At 64.0% G+C, this 15218-nt stretch overlaps 1 protein-coding gene across 1 annotated transcript in view; it reads right to left on the bottom strand.

The window, feature by feature from the left end:
* Positions 1 to 15218, bottom strand: part of CACNA1F (calcium voltage-gated channel subunit alpha1 F) — a 56616-nt gene that overhangs the window by 15787 nt on the left and 25611 nt on the right. The window contains 15 exon segments of the mRNA XM_075017590.1: positions 11 to 94; positions 183 to 293; positions 1435 to 1593; positions 1850 to 2051; positions 3247 to 3393; positions 3812 to 3864; positions 4332 to 4439; positions 6251 to 6338; positions 7392 to 7498; positions 7602 to 7661; positions 7838 to 7967; positions 8264 to 8384; positions 9086 to 9161; positions 9551 to 9605; positions 13876 to 13966. Coding sequence (XP_074873691.1) covers positions 11 to 94; positions 183 to 293; positions 1435 to 1593; positions 1850 to 2051; positions 3247 to 3393; positions 3812 to 3864; positions 4332 to 4439; positions 6251 to 6338; positions 7392 to 7498; positions 7602 to 7661; positions 7838 to 7967; positions 8264 to 8384; positions 9086 to 9161; positions 9551 to 9605; positions 13876 to 13966 — 1592 coding nt within the window.

Here is a 15218-nt window from a genome sequence, read left to right as displayed (position 1 = left end):
GGGTGCTCACGTTGACCTCCGTGACGGCGATGTCCACCACGCTGCCCACCACGATGAGCGCGTCGAACGTGTTCCAGGCGTCGCAGAAGTAGTGCTGGTGAGGGGGTGCGGTCAGCCGTGGGGTGGGGTAACGCCCCGCCCCGCCCCGCCCCGCCCCAGGCACTAGGCCCCGCCTGCCCTACCCGCGGCTTGAAGGCGATGATTTTCAGCACCATCTCCACGGCGAAGAGGCCGGTGAAGACCATGTTGAGCAGGTCCATGACGTAGTTGAACGGCTGCGACTGCTCGTGGTGCTGGGCAGACACGGGGAAGGGGCGTCACGGGGTGGTCCGAGGGCGGCGGGTGAGTCGTGGCACCGGTTTCCGTGGCCCAGGTGTGCACGCGGGGCTGGGAGCTCAGGTGCCGCTGTCTGCGGGACCCCGAGAGGAGGCAGCGCCCCGCGGGACAGGCCCCAGCCGGGTGCGGCCGTGCTTGGCAGCCAGGACCCTGTGAGCCGCCGAGCCGCACGGGGGGAGCTGGGCTGGGGACACGTCACCCCGGAGACTGGCACCGGCCCAGTGCCCGAACGGGGCGTGGACAGGTGACCCGCTTCTGGACGGGCGCAGTCTGCGGGACTCCCGCCCAGGGCGAGCACTGGGATTCCCACCACACAGGCCAGGGGAGGAAGGGGACCCTGGGCTCCCTCCACCCTCGCCTCCAGTCCCGCTCCTCAGCCCGGGAGCTCTCGGGAGGTGTCTCCAAGGGCCGCGGCAGGCGGCTGCGGTATGGAGTGTGATGGGCTGAGCAGCCTCGCAGGCCGGGCCTCCCCCATGCAGAAAACAGCCCCCGGCCTCAGATGCTGAGGGACGGACGGGCCCCTCCTGCTCTGGGCTGAGACCCGAGGTGCACACAAGCCTGGGGACGGGCTGGGCCCGTTGGTCCAACTGGCTCCCAGAACCTCTCCCTGGGCGGGGCGGGGTGGAGGCCGGGGGGCACATGGGGGGCTGGAGCGTGCGGGGGCTGGGCTGGGCGGGGCGGAGGCCGGGGGGCAAACTGGGGGCTGGAGCGTGTGGGGGCTGGGCTGGGCGGGGCAGAGGCCGGGGGGCAAACTGGGGGCTGGAGCGTGCGGGGGCTGGGCTGGGCGGGGCGGAGGCCGGGGGGCAAACTGGGGGCTGGAGCGTGTGGGGGCTGGGCTGGGTGGGGCGGAGGCCGGGGGGCAAACTGGGGGCTGGAGCGTGCGGGGGCTGGGGCCGGGGTTGGCGCCTCGCAGTGCAGGACCCCCCAGGCCTGTGCGCAGCCCGGGTGGAGCCATTGGGCCCGGTTTGGCCCTCAGAGTGCAGGGAGGAACCTGCCCCACTCCAGCAGGCTGGCCCCGCCCCGATAGACAGGCCACGCCCCCTCCGACGGACAGCCCCCCTTGCTGAGACGCCCCGCCCCCCGGCTGGCCCCGCCCACCTGCACGGCCAGGGCCACGGTGTTGAGCAGGATGAGCAGGAACATGCCGTACTCGAAGGCGGAGCAGTTCACGGCCGCCCACACCCGGTGCTGCTGCCGGTTCTTGGGGATGTAGCGCCGCAGCGGCTGCGCCTTCAGCGCGTACTCCACGCACTGGCGCTGGGGGGCAACGGGGTCAGCTGGGCCTGGACCCCCCCTCCCCGGCGCCCCCCGCAGGCCCCCCCGTCCCCTGAGCCCCCCGCGCCCCCCAACATACCCCACATCCCCTGAGCCCGCCCCCGGCAGCCCCCCACAGCCCCTGCCCCGGTGACGGCGTGGGGGGGGCGGGAGTCAGGCTGGAGGGGTGTGTGACAGGCTGAGCAGCTCCCCCGGCGGGGACGGGGGCGGGGCGGGGGCGGGGGCGGGGGGGTCATGCCTGGTTCTTGTCCAGCTCGCAGTTGCGGTACTCCTGCTCGCCCTGGGCGCGGAAGGTGATGATGACGAAGCCGACGAAGATGTTCATCATGAAGAAGGCGATGATGATGATGTAGACGATGAAGAAGATGGAGATCTCCACCCGGTAGTTGTAGATGGGGCCCCGGTTCTCCCCATTGGCGTCAATCGCCTTATACAGCAGGCTGGGGGCAGGGCAGTGAGATGGGGGCCCTGGGACCCCAGCTCCACTCCCTCCCTGACCCCCACCTCCATTGCTCCCCCACATCCCCATCCCAATGCCCTGGGACCCCAGCTCCACTCCCTCCCTGACCCCCACCTCCATTGCTCCCCCACATCCCCATCCCAATGCCCTGGGACCCCAGCTCCACTCCCTCCCTGACCCCCACCTCCATTGCTCCCCCACATCCCCATCCCAATGCCCTGGGACCCCAGCTCCACTCCCTCCCTGACCCCCACCTCCATTGCTCCCCCAGATCCCCATCCCAATGCCCTGGGACCCCAGCTCCACTCCCTCCCTGACCCCCACCTCCCATTGCTCCCCCACATCCCCATCCCAATGCCCTGGGACCCCAGCTCCACTCCCTCCCTGACCCCCACCTCCATTGCTCCCCCACATCCCCATCCCAATGCCCTGGGACCCCAGCTCCACTCCCTCCCTGACCCCCACCTCCATTGCTCCCCCACATCCCCATCCCAATGCCCTGGGACCCCAGCTCCACTCCCTCCCTGACCCCCACCTCCATTGCTCCCCCACATCCCCATCCCAATGCCCTGGGACCCCAGCTCCACTCCCTCCCTGACCCCCACCTCCATTGCTCCCCCACATCCCCATCCCAATGCCCTGGGACCCCAGCTCCACTCCCTCCCTGACCCCCACCTCCATTGCTCCCCCACATCCCCATCCCAATGCCCTGGGACCCCAGCTCCACTCCCTCCCTGACCCCCACCTCCATTGCTCCCCCACATCCCCATCCCAATGCCCTGGGACCCCAGCTCCACTCCCTCCCTGACCCCCACCTCCATTGCTCCCCCACATCCCCATCCCAATGCCCTGGGACCCTCAGCTCCACTCCCTCTCTGACCCCCAACTCCCATTGCTCCCCCAGATCCCCATCCCAGTGACCTGGGACCCCCAGCTCCACCTCACTCCCTGACCCCCACCCCCCATTGCTCCCCCAGGTCCCCATCCCAGTGACCTGGGACCCTCAGCTCCACTCCCTCCCTGACCCCCACCCCCCCATTGCTCCCCCAGGTCCCCATCCCAGTGACCTGGGACCCCCAGCTCCACCTCACTCCCTCATTCCCAGCCCCAATGCTCAGCCCCCATTTCTACCCCCTAGCCCCTGTGCCCGACTCCCATCTCCCCCAACCCCACACCTGGGCCAGCCCTCGAAGGTGGAGACGGTGAACAGGGCCATCATGCCAGACAGGACATTGTCGAAGTTGAAGTCACTGTTGTGCCAGATGCGCTCACGCACCATGGGGTGCCCCACATCGCCGTCCTTGTACACGATGAACGTGCCCCTGGGGGGGACCCAATGCACCAACCTGGCCTGGCCCACCCCCGACACCCCCCTGATGGCCTGGCCCTGCCCCAACACCCCCACATGGCCTGGTCCCACCCCTGCCCTGCTCACAGCCTGGCCACACCCCCTATGGCCTAGCCATGCCCCCTAACATCTTGTCCCTACCCTCAGACTGTGTGGCCGGACCTCCCCATCTCCAAAGACCTCCCATATGCCCCCAATGGCCTGGCCTTGCCCCAGATTCCCGACAGCCCGGCCCTGTCCCCCCAACCTCCCGACTGCCCCCCAGGCCACCCTAATGGCCTAGCCCCACCCCCGCAGCCTGGCCCCTTGCCACCAACGGCCCTCCTGACCCCCCCTTGATGGCCTGGCCTCACCCCAACACCCTGGGGGCAGCTGGTGGGGCGGGGACGTACTTGCATTCCTCAGGCGTGTGCTTGGCCTCGTCCGTGCAACTGTAGAATTTGCCCTGGGGGAAGCCGTGGGGCTGGGTTCAGGCCCTGCTGCCCCCCACAAGGCCCACCCCCCGCCTGCCCACGGGCACAGCTTGGCAGAGTGCTGGGCTGGGCTGGGCTGGGCTGGGGGTGTGGGGTCAGCAGATGCCAAGTGGTGGCACCGACCCCAAAGCTGGGCTGCGCCAGAACTCTGGGACCGAGGGGGCGGGGGCATCCGAGGGGTGGAGCCCTGGAGGTGCGGGGGGGGGGGGGGAATCCAAGTGGCGGGGCCCTGGGGGTGGGGCTGTAGCCAGGCCCTGGGGGCGGGGCGATCCGAGGGGCGGGACCCCAGGGGTGGGGCTGTAGTGGGGCTCTGGGGGCGGGGGGATCTGGGGGGTGGGGCTGTAGCTGGGCCCTGGGGCAGGGGGATCCAGGGGGCAGGGCCCTGGAGGCAGGGCTGTAGCCGTGCAGGGCTGTGGGGCAGTGGGCCGGCCAGACCCACCTTGAAGAGCTGCACCCCGATGCAGGCGAACATGAACTGCAGCAGTGTGGTGACAATCATGATGTTGCCGATGGTGCGAATGGCCACGAAGACGCACTGCACCACGTGCTGGGGGGGGCAGGGGGGTGATAGCCCCAGATGTGCAGCCCCCGACCCCCAGAATCTCCTCCCCACAGTCCCACGTGACCCCCCGAACCCCAACACATGGACCCCCATGGCCCCCCACCGCCCCTGGCACACAGCCACCCCCAGACCCCCCCCATGGCCCCCCACCACCCCGGCACACAGCCACCCACAGACCCCCCCCATGGCCCCCCACCGCCCCTGCCACACAGCCACCCACAGACCCCCCCCCGCCCCTGCCACACAGCCACCCCCCAGACCCCTCAGGAACCCCCCACTGCCCCTGGCACACAGCCACCCCCAGACCCCTCAGGAACCCCCCACCACCCCCGGCACACAGCCACCCACAGACCCCCCCCATGGCCCCCCACCGCCCCCGCCACACAGCCACCCCCAGACCCCTCAGAAACCCCCCACTGCCCCTGGCACACAGCCACCCCCAGACCCCTCAGGAACCCCCCACCGCCCCTGGCACACAGCCACCCACAGACCCCCCCCCCATGGCCCCCCACTGGCCCCGGCACACAGCCACCCCCAGACCCCTCAGGAACTCCCCACAGCCCCCACCATACAGCCACCCCCAGACCCCTCAGGAACCCCCCACCGCCCCCGGCACACAGCCACCCCCAGACCCCTCAGGAACCCCCCACCGCCCCTGGCACACAGCCACCCCCAGACCCCTCAGGAACCCCCCACCGCCCCTGGCACACAGCCACCCACAGACCCCCCCCCATGGCCCCCCACTGCCCCCAGCACACAGCCACCCCCAGACCCCTCAGGAACCCCCCACCGCCCCTGCCACACAGCCACCCCCAGGAACCCCCCACCGCCCCCGGCACACAGCCACCCCCAGACCCCCCCCCCATGGACCCCCCAGCACACAGCCACCCCCAGACCCCTCAGGAACTCCCCACAGCCCCCACCATACAGCCACCCCCAGACCCCTCAGGAACCCCCCACCGCCCCTGCCACACAGCCACCCCCAGACCCCTCAGGAACCCCCCACCGCCCCTGCCACACAGCCACCCCCAGACCCCTCAGGAACCCCCCACCACCCCTGGCACACAGCCACCCACAGACCACCCCCATGGCCCCCCACCGCCCCTGGCACACAGCCACCCACAGACCCCTCAGGAACCCCCCACCACCCCCGGCACACAGCCACCCACAGACCCCCCCCATGGCCCCCCACCGCCCCTGCCACACAGCCACCCCCAGACCCCTCAGGAACCTCCCACCGCCCCTGGCACACAGCCACCCCCAGACCCCTCAGGAACCCCCCACCACCCCCGGCACACAGCCACCCCCAGACACCCCCCATGGCCCCCCACTGCCCCCGGCACACAGCCACCCCCAGGGACCCCCCACCACCCCCGGCACACAGCCACCCCCAGACCCCCCCCCATGGCCCCCCACCACCCCTGGCACACAGCCACCCCCAGACCCCTCAGGAACCCCCCACTGCCCCTGGCACACAGCCATCCCCAGACCCCTCAGGAACCCCCCACCGCCCCCACCACACAGCCACCCCCAGGAACCCCCCACCGCCCCCGGCACACAGCCACCCCCAGACCCCCCCCATGGACCCCACTGCCCCCAGCACACAGCCACCCCCAGACCCCTCAGGAACCCCCCACCGCCCCTGGCACACAGCCACCCACAGACCCCTCAGGAACCCCCCACCACCCCTGCCACACAGCCACCCACAGGAACCCCCCCACAGCCCCCATCACACAGGCCCCTTGGTCCCCTGAAGACCTCTGCACCCAGTGCTGCACCCCTGCACCCGCCCTCACCTTCAGCCCCTTGGCCCGGTTGATGGCTCGGAGAGGCCGCAGCACCCGCAGCACCCGCAAAATCTTCACCACGGAGATGGCGCTGGAGCTGGGGGGAGGACGTGGGGGTCAGAGACATTGTGGGGAGCTCCACAGAGCTGATATCCTGTGCTTGGAACCCACCCATCCTCCCCAGCAGCCCTGCTAATGTCCCCCACATCCTGCCAAGTGTCCCACCGCCAATTCATCACAAACTTCAGAGCGTCCCACCGCATGAATCATCCATCCCACACCCACAGCCCAGCAAATCCCACGGCAGCCACCAATCCTTCCCACCCCAGCAAATCCCACAGCACCCACCAATCCTTTCCACACCACCAAATCCCACGGCAGACACCAATCCTTCCCACACCAGCAAATCCCACTGCAGCCACCAATCCTTCCCACACCAGCAAATCCCACTTCACATACCAATCCTTTCCACACCAGCAAATCCCACGGCATCCACCAATCCTTTCCACACCAGCAAATCCCACCACACATACCAATCCTTCCCACACCAGCAAATCCCACGGCATCCACCGATCCTTCCCACACCAGGAAATCCCACTGAAGCCACCGATCCTTCCCACACCAGCAAATCCCACAGCATCCACCAATCCTTCCCACACCAGGAAATCCCACTGAAGCCACCGATCCTTCCCACACCAGCAAATCCCACTGAAGCCACCGATCCTTCCCACCCTAGCATATCTCACTGCAGCCACCAATCCTTCCCAGATCAGCACATCCCACTTCAACCACCAATCCTTCACACACAGCAAATCCCATGGTGGCCACCAATCCTTCCCACCCCACCACATCCCACCATATCCACCAATCCTTCCCACACCAGCACATACCACCTCAGCCACCGATCCTTCCTACACCCAGCAAATCCCACAGAACCCACCGATCCTTCTGAACTCCAGCATATTCCACCACATCCACCAATCCCTCTGGCACCCACAACCTCCCAGCATATCCCAGTGCATTCACCAGTCCTTCCTGTGCCCAAGCCACGTCCTAACTGTGGCTCCCCTCATTCCATCTCCTCACACCCCATTCAACTCCTGCCCCCCTCGCCTGCCCTCACTGGGCATTGCCCCTCTGCCCCACTCACTGGATCCCAAAGGAGATAAGGGAGACGCTCACGACCAGCAGATCCAGGAGGTTGAACCAGTTCCTGCAGAAGGACCCTTTGTGGAGGAAAGCGCCATAGGCTGTCATCTGCAGGAGACAGGTCAGTCGAGGCCTGTGCTAACCACTGGGCCCCACACCCTTCCCTGAACCCGGTATGGACCCAGGCTTCCCCGCCCCACTCCCGTTGCACCTTAAGCAGGATCTCTACAGTGAAGATGGAGGTGAAGGCGTAGTCAAAGTAGCCCAGCACCTGGGGGGAAACAAGTGGGGAGTCAGCAGCCAGTGTCATGGTGCCCCCTCCCACCTCCCCCTACCCCATCCCCCTCCTAAGCCCCTCACTGTGGCCTCCTGCCACCCACCCCAGCTAGCCCCATTTCTCCACTTGCTGTACCCGCACCCGGCCCCTCGCGAAGGCACGGGGCTCACAGTGTTGCGGAAGGAGTGGGCCCGGATGGGGTCTTCGGCAGCCAGGGAGATGCTGCTAAGGATGATGAAGACGAGGATGAGGTTGGTGAAGATGTGGTGGTGGATCAGGGCGTGACAGCCCACCCGGAGCCTGGCAGCAGGGAGAGATGAGCTGAGAACCAGAACTGCACCGTGGGCCAGGTGGGAGCCAGCACCCCCGGAGGGGACAGGCCCCTTTCCCAGTCCCTGCCCCTGAGCCAGCCGGGCCCTGCCCTGGGCCAGGTGGGAGCCAGCACCCCCGGAGGGGACAGGCCCTTTTCCCAGTCCCTGCCCCTGAGCCAGCCGGGCCCTGCCCTGGGCCAGGTGGGAGCCAGCACCCCCGGAGGGGACAGGCCCCTTTCCCAGTCCCTGCCCCATTCCTGCATGGAGGGGCCTGGCCAGACTCACGGGTTGGTGCTGCTGAGAAGGAAGAAGGCGCTGCCGGCCGGGATGGGCAGGACCTTCTCCTTGGGCGTCTCCTCCAGCTTGCCCAGGTGGGACTCGCCCAGGCTGTCCTGGTCACCCTCCTCTCCTGCAGGACACATGCATGGGCAGGGGGCAAGGGGCCTGCCAGGCTCACCCAGCCCCACCTCCCAGAACCCAGGGCCCCAGCCCTCCCCCCAGAACCTGGGACTCTGGGCCCCCAGCCCTCCCCGCCCTGGCACCCAGGAGTCCAGGCCCCCAGCCCTCCCCGCCCTGGAACCCAGGAGTCCAGGCCCCCAGCCCTCCCTGCCCTGGCACCCAGGAGTCCAGGCCCCCAGCCCTCCCCTCCCCTGGAACTCAGGAGTCCAGGCCCCCAGCCCTCCCCTGGAACCCAGGAGTCCAGGCCCCCAGCCCTCCCCTCCCCTGGAACCCAGGAGTCCAGGCCCCCAGCCCTCCCCTGGAACCCAGGAGTCCAGGCCCCCAGCCCTCCCCTCCCCTGGAACCCAGGAGTCCAGGCCCCCAGCCCTCCCCTCCCCTGGAACCCAGGAGTCCAGGCCCCCAGCCCTCCCCTCCCCTGGAACCCAGGAGTCCAGGCCCCCAGCCCCTCCCCTGGAACCCAGGAGTCCAGGCCCCCAGCCCTCCCCTCCCCTGGAACCCAGGAGTCCAGGCCCCCAGGGTCCCTGCCCTAACAACTAGACCCCACTCCCTTCCCAGTCCTCGGAGACAACCCAGGAATCTGGGCTCTCACCACACCCTGCTCCCCACTCAGCCCCACACGCCACAGCCCAGTGCCCCCGGGGGGAGAGCCAGGCCCATCCTCTCCACCTCCTTCTTCGCTCCCTTCCTCCTCTTCTTCCTCCTCCTCGTCCTCCCCACACGGCACCTGGGGGGAGAGCAGCCCTGGGTCTCCAGCCCCCTCCCACCACACAATCACAGTATGGTAAAAGGGGGCAGCCCCCCGAGAGGTTAGCGAGTCCAGGCCTGTGCTCATGGCAGGACCAGGCTCCAGCGATGGGATCCCCCCACATAGGGCCCGACAGGCACCTCTCCCAATGCTCTAGAGCCTCTCCAGGATGGGATCCCCCCATGTAGGCCTCCTGCCAGGTGTGTGAGGTGGTGGGGGACGGGGGTGACCCCTCCTGGTGGGGAGGGCCCTGGACGGCAGCCAGTAGGAGGACAGAAGGCAGCAGCCAGCAGGCGCCAATCCAAGATGGAGGAGGGGCGTAGGGAGGGGTTATGGGGGCCTGGGCTGCCCCCCCGGTCACTTCTTACCTTCACGCTGCCATTCTGGCTGCCACTGCCCTGGGATGCTTCAGCCGCCTTCTGCCTGCGGGGCACAGGGGGGCTTAGAGCACAGAAGGGAGAGAACCCAGGCATCCGGGTGCCCAGTCCACCCCCCAGTGCCAGCCCCCACTGCCCTCCCAGAGCCCGGCCTCCCTCCAAGTACTAGCTTACAAGAAGGCAGCCACAGCAAACCCTGTGTGCAGCGAAGAGCGAGGGTGCCTGGGCGGGGGGCGCCCCACGGCTCTCGCCCCTCTCGCACGGGGTGTTTGCCTTGTGCCCCGGGGTGGCACTGGAGACGTGGGGGAACGCTCTGAAGGAGGGGCAATAGTGGGCGGTGATGTGGCTGGTGACAAGTCTGCGGTCGTGACCTGTGCCGCGTTTCTCTCCCTCCCGGGCGAGAGGAAGGACTTTCTACGTCCCAAGTGCAAGCTGGTCGCCGGTTTGGAAGAGAAGGGTAGAGCTCCTGAGGTGCAAATATCAACCCTCAGGCCCATCAGAGAGGGTGAAGACTTTCTGGCTGGAAGGCAACAGAGAATACTGCAGGAGCAGCTGGCTGCCCAAAACAAGGAGAACTGGAAGCATGTTACCTCCAGGAGGAGAAAACCTGTTCCGGTCTCTCCAATTCCAGTGGAGTTAAGTAACCGCTTTCAGCCTCTCTCCACAGGCGAGACGGCGGAGATACCTGGGGCTGATACCTCACAGGGATTGGATAAGAAGATGACCCCCCCAGTTTCTAAGGCATGGGGATGCACGGTCCTAGACCACCCCCCTAAGACAAGATGTGCGGTGGTGGCTGGGGACCCCCTCCTAAGAGGGACAGGGTCGTCCATCTGCCGTCTGGACCTAGAATAGAATCTGGGATATTACAGAGTCTCTGCCAAAAATCAAACCCACAGACTAGTCCCCTTCCCACTTCTCCACGTAGGAACCAATGACACAGCCAAGAGCAACTGTGATGACATCCCGGCGGATTATGTAACCCTAGGAAGGAAGATCAAGGAATACGGTGCACAAGCGGTGTCCTCGTCTACCCTCCCTGCGGAAGGAAGGGGTCCGGGTGGGGAGCATCGAATCACAGAGGTAAATGTGTGGTAGCGCAGGCGGTGAAGCAGGGAAGGATTTGGTTTCTTTGACCGTGGGATTCTCTTTTGTGAACAGTGTTTGCTGGGAAGAGATGGGATCCCTCTAACGAAGAGAGGAAAGAGCATCTTTGTGAACAGGCTTGAAAACCTAGTGAGGAGGCTTTACACTAGGTTCATCAGGGGACGGTGACACAAGTCCTGAGGTAAGTGGGGAGGGAGGAGGAAACAATCAAGTAGGTTTCCTGGGTGAAGAGGAGAAAGTGGGCCAATCGGCCCCTTCTTAAGATGCTTGTACACTAACACCAGAAGCTGAGGGAACAAACAGGAAGAACAATCAAACAAGTATGAGGTGGCTGGAATAACGGAGACTTGGTGGGAGGATTCGCATAACTCGAGCACGGTCATGGAAGGGTATAAACTGTTCAGGAAGGACGGACGGGGGAGAAGAGGAGGAGGAGTTGCGCTCTGTGTGAGGGAGCAGTGTGATTGCTCAGAGCTCCAGGATAAGGAGGGAGAAAATCCCTTGAGTGTCTTTGGGTTAAGCTTAGAGGCAGAAGTACCAGAGGTGATACTGTAGTTGGTGTCTGCGATAGAGCGCCAGATCAGGGAGCTGAGGTAGATGAGGATTTCTTCAGACAGCTAAGTGAAGCTTCCAAATCACGGGCCCTGGTTCTCATGGGAGACTTTAATCATCCGGACATTTGTTGGGAGACCAATACAGCAGCACACAGACAATCCAGGAAGTTTTTGGAGAATGTTGGGGATAACTTGATTATTTTCTTGGTACAAGTGCTGAATGAACTGACTGGGGCCGTGCACAGCTTGACCTGCTGCTCACATACAGGCAAAAACTAAGTAGGAGAAATAGAAGTGGGTGGAAACATGGGCTGCAGTGACCATGAGATCGTAGATTTCAGGATCCGGACAAAAGAAAGAAAGATGAGCAGTAACACACAGACCCTTGATTTCAGGAGAGCAGAGTTTGACTCCCTGAGAGAACGGACGTGCAGGATCCCTTGGGAAACAAAGATGAAAGGGAAGAGAGTTCAAGAGAACTGGCAGTATTTTAAAGAAGTCTTACTGAAGGCACAGGAACAAACCATCACACTGAATAGTAAGAAATGCAGACATGGTAGGCAACCAGCTTGGCTTAACAGGGAAATCCTTAGTCAGCTTAAACTCAGAAAGGATGCGTACAAGAAATGGAAACGTGAACAGTTGACTAAGGAGGAGCACAAACATACGGCGGGAGAATGCCAGGGAGTAATCAGGAAAGGTAAAGCATAATTGGAACTGCAGCTGGAGAGGGATGTGCAGGGTACCAAGAAGGGTTTCTACAGGCATGTTAACAATAAATGGGTTATCAGAGAAGGTGTGGGGCTGTTACTGAATGAGGGAGATAACCTGGTGACAGACAATGTAAGAAAAGCTGAAGTACTCAGTGCTTTTTTTTTGCCTCAGTCTTCACGGACAAAGTCAACTCCCACACTACAGTGCTAGACAATGCAGTATGGGAAGGTGGAGGGCAGCCATCTGCGGGGAAGGAACAAATTCAGAGCTATCTAGAAAAACTAGATGCACACAAATCCATGGGTCTGGATTTAATGAACCCAAGGGTACTGAGGGAATTGGCAGATGTCATTGGCGAGCCTTTGGCCATTATCTTTGAAGACTCTTGGTGATCAGGGGAGATACCGGATGACTGGAAGAAGGCAAACGTAGTGCCCATCTTTAAAAAAGGAAAGAAGGACAATCCAGGGAATTACCACAAGTCTTACCACAATCCCTGGGAAAATAATGGAGGGAATCCTCAAGGAATCCATTACGGAGCACTTGGAAGGGGAGAAAGTGACCAAAAGTAGCCAACATAGATTCACCAGGGGCAAGTCCTGCCTGACCAATCTGATTAGCTTCTATGACAAGGTAACAAGCTCTGTGGACATGGGGAAGTCAGTGGATATGATATACCTTGACTTCAGCAAAGCTTTTGATACGGTCTCCTACAACATGCTTGCCCATAAATTAAGGAAACACGGACTGGATCCTTGGACTATAAAATGGATAGAAAGCTGGCTTGACGGTTGGGCCCAATTGATAGTGGTCAATGGCTCAATATCGGGATGTCTGTCAGTTTGAAGAGGAGACCACAAGGCTCGGTTCTGAGGCTGGTGTTGTTCAACATCTTTATTAATGACCTGGATGAGAGACTGGATCGCACCTTCAGCAAGTTTGTGGATGACACAAAGCTAGCGGGAGAGGTAGATACACTGGAGGGTAGAGAGACAATCCAGTGGGACCTGGATAAATTGGAGGACTGGGCCAAAAGAAATCTGATGTGGTTCAACAAGGAGGAGTGTAGAGTCCTGCACCTGGGGCGGAAGAATCCCAAGCATTGTTACAGGCTGGGGACCGACTGGCTCAGGAGCAGTACAATGGAAAGGTACCTAGGGGTTATGGTGGATGAAAGGCTGGATATGAGTAAACAGTGCGCCCTTGTAGCCAAGAAGGCTAACAGCATACCAGGGTGCATTAGGAGGAGCATTTCGAGCAGATCTAGAGAAGTGGTTGTTCCCCTCTATTCGGCACTGGTGAGGCCACATCTGGAATATTGTGCCCAGTTTTGGGCCCCCCAGTATAAAAAGGATGTGGATTTGCTGGAGCAGGTTCAGCGGAGGGCAACAAAAATGATTAAGGGGCTGGAGCACAAGACCTATGAGGAGAGGCTGAGGGATTTGGGCTTGTTTAGTTTACAGAAGAGAAGACTTAGAGGCGATTTAATAGCAGCCTTCAACTTCCTGAAGGGGAGCTCTAAAGGGGATGGAGAGAGACTGTTCTCAGTGGTGTCAGATGGCAGAACAAGGAGCAATGGGCTGAAGTTGAAGAGGGGGAGGTGTAGGTGTAGATATTAGGAAAAACTACTTCACCAGGCGGGCGGTGAAGCACTGGAATGTGTTGCCTAGAGAGGTGGTGGATTCTCCATCCCTCGAGGTTTTTAAGTCCCAGCTGGACGAGGCCCTGGCTGGGATGACTTAGTGGGGGTTGATCCTGCTTGAAGCAGAGGCTGGACTCGATGACCTCCTGAGGTCCCTTCCAGCCCTGTGATACTGTGATACCAATGCCCTCACCCCCCAGTGCGAGCGTAGGAACCCAGGCGTCCAGGCCCCTAGCCAAAACCCCCACCCCCCCACCCACCCAGTGCCAGGGAAGGGACCCAGGCGTCCAGCCCCTCACTTTTTTTTCTCCTTCTCCTTGGAGCTGTTGATATTGTCCCCGTCAGCCAAGTTGTCCACAGCGATGGCCAGGAAGACATTGAGCAGGATGTCTGGGGCAAGCTCAGGAGAACACGGGTGTGTGGGGGTCCCTGGCCAGCTCCACCCAATCCACACACCCCACAGAGCCCCCCACCCCACTGCCTGCTTCCAGCCCCACTCCTCTGATTGCAACCCCAGCTCCCCCCACTCCCATCCGAGCCCCACGTCTGCCCCCTGCCCCAGCACCCCCCACTCCCATCCCAGCCCCACATCTGCCCCCTGCCCCAGCACCCCCCACTCCCATCCCAGCCCCACGTCTGCCCCCAGCCCCAGCACCCCCCACTCCCATCCCAGCCCGTCTGCCCCCAGCCCCAGCACCCCCCACTCCCATACCAGCCCCACGTCTGCCCCCTGCCCCAGCACCCCCCACTCCCATCCCAGCCCCCTGTCTGCTTGTGACGTTACTGGATTTTTGGGGGACCTGTTATTGCAACCTCTGTCCCAGGTGTGCACGCGGGGCTGGGAGTTGAGGTACTGCTGTCTGGGGGACCCCGAGAGGAGGTGACGCCCTGCGGGACAGGCCCCAGCCGGGTGCGGCCACGCTCGGTTCAACTCCACCAGGGGGGAGTTTGCCTGTGGCCAGGCACCGCTCAGGGCCAGGCGCCACTGGGGCCGCGCTCCGGCTTCCCGCCCCAAAGGGGACCTGACCCGAGATCCCTCCCCAGGCTGAGGAGCCGCCAAGCTCCCGCCCCGCCCATCCCCGACATGCGGGTGTTCTCCAGAGACCTTCTCAAGAGCAGGGACTCCATCCGCCGCAGCCAGCGGGTGCCAAGAGCTGCCCGGGGACCCCGCTTCGCAGGCCGGGGCTCCCCCACACAGAGAACAGCCCCTGGGCTCAGATGCTGCGGGATGGACGGACGGACGGACGGGCCGGCCCGGCCTGCTCTGGGCTGAGATCCGAAGTGCACATGGACCTGGGGATGGGCTGGGCTGGGGGCGGCACACGGGCGGCACATAGGGGGCTGGAGCGTGCGAGGGGCTGGGCTGGGCTGGGGCCGGGGGCGGCACAAGGGGGGCTGGAGCGTGCGAGGGGCTGGGCTGGGGCTGGGGGCAGCACACAGGGGGCTGGAGTGTGCGAGGGGCTGGGCTGGGCTGGGCTGGGCTGGGGCCGGGGGCGGCACACAGGGGGCTGGGCTGGGCTGGGCTGGGGCCGGGGGCGGCACAAGGGGGGCTGGAGCATGTGAGGGGCTGGGCTGGGGCCAGGGGCGGCACACGTGGGGCTGGAGCGTGCGAGGGGCTGGGCTGGGCCGGGCCGGGGGCGGC

Source organism: Carettochelys insculpta, chromosome 22 (assembly GCF_033958435.1).
Source record: "Carettochelys insculpta isolate YL-2023 chromosome 22, ASM3395843v1, whole genome shotgun sequence".
In the NCBI taxonomy this organism is placed as follows: Eukaryota; Metazoa; Chordata; order Testudines; family Carettochelyidae; genus Carettochelys; species Carettochelys insculpta.
Note: the sequence above shows the minus strand (reverse complement) of the source record. Positions and strands in the feature narration are given on the sequence as shown.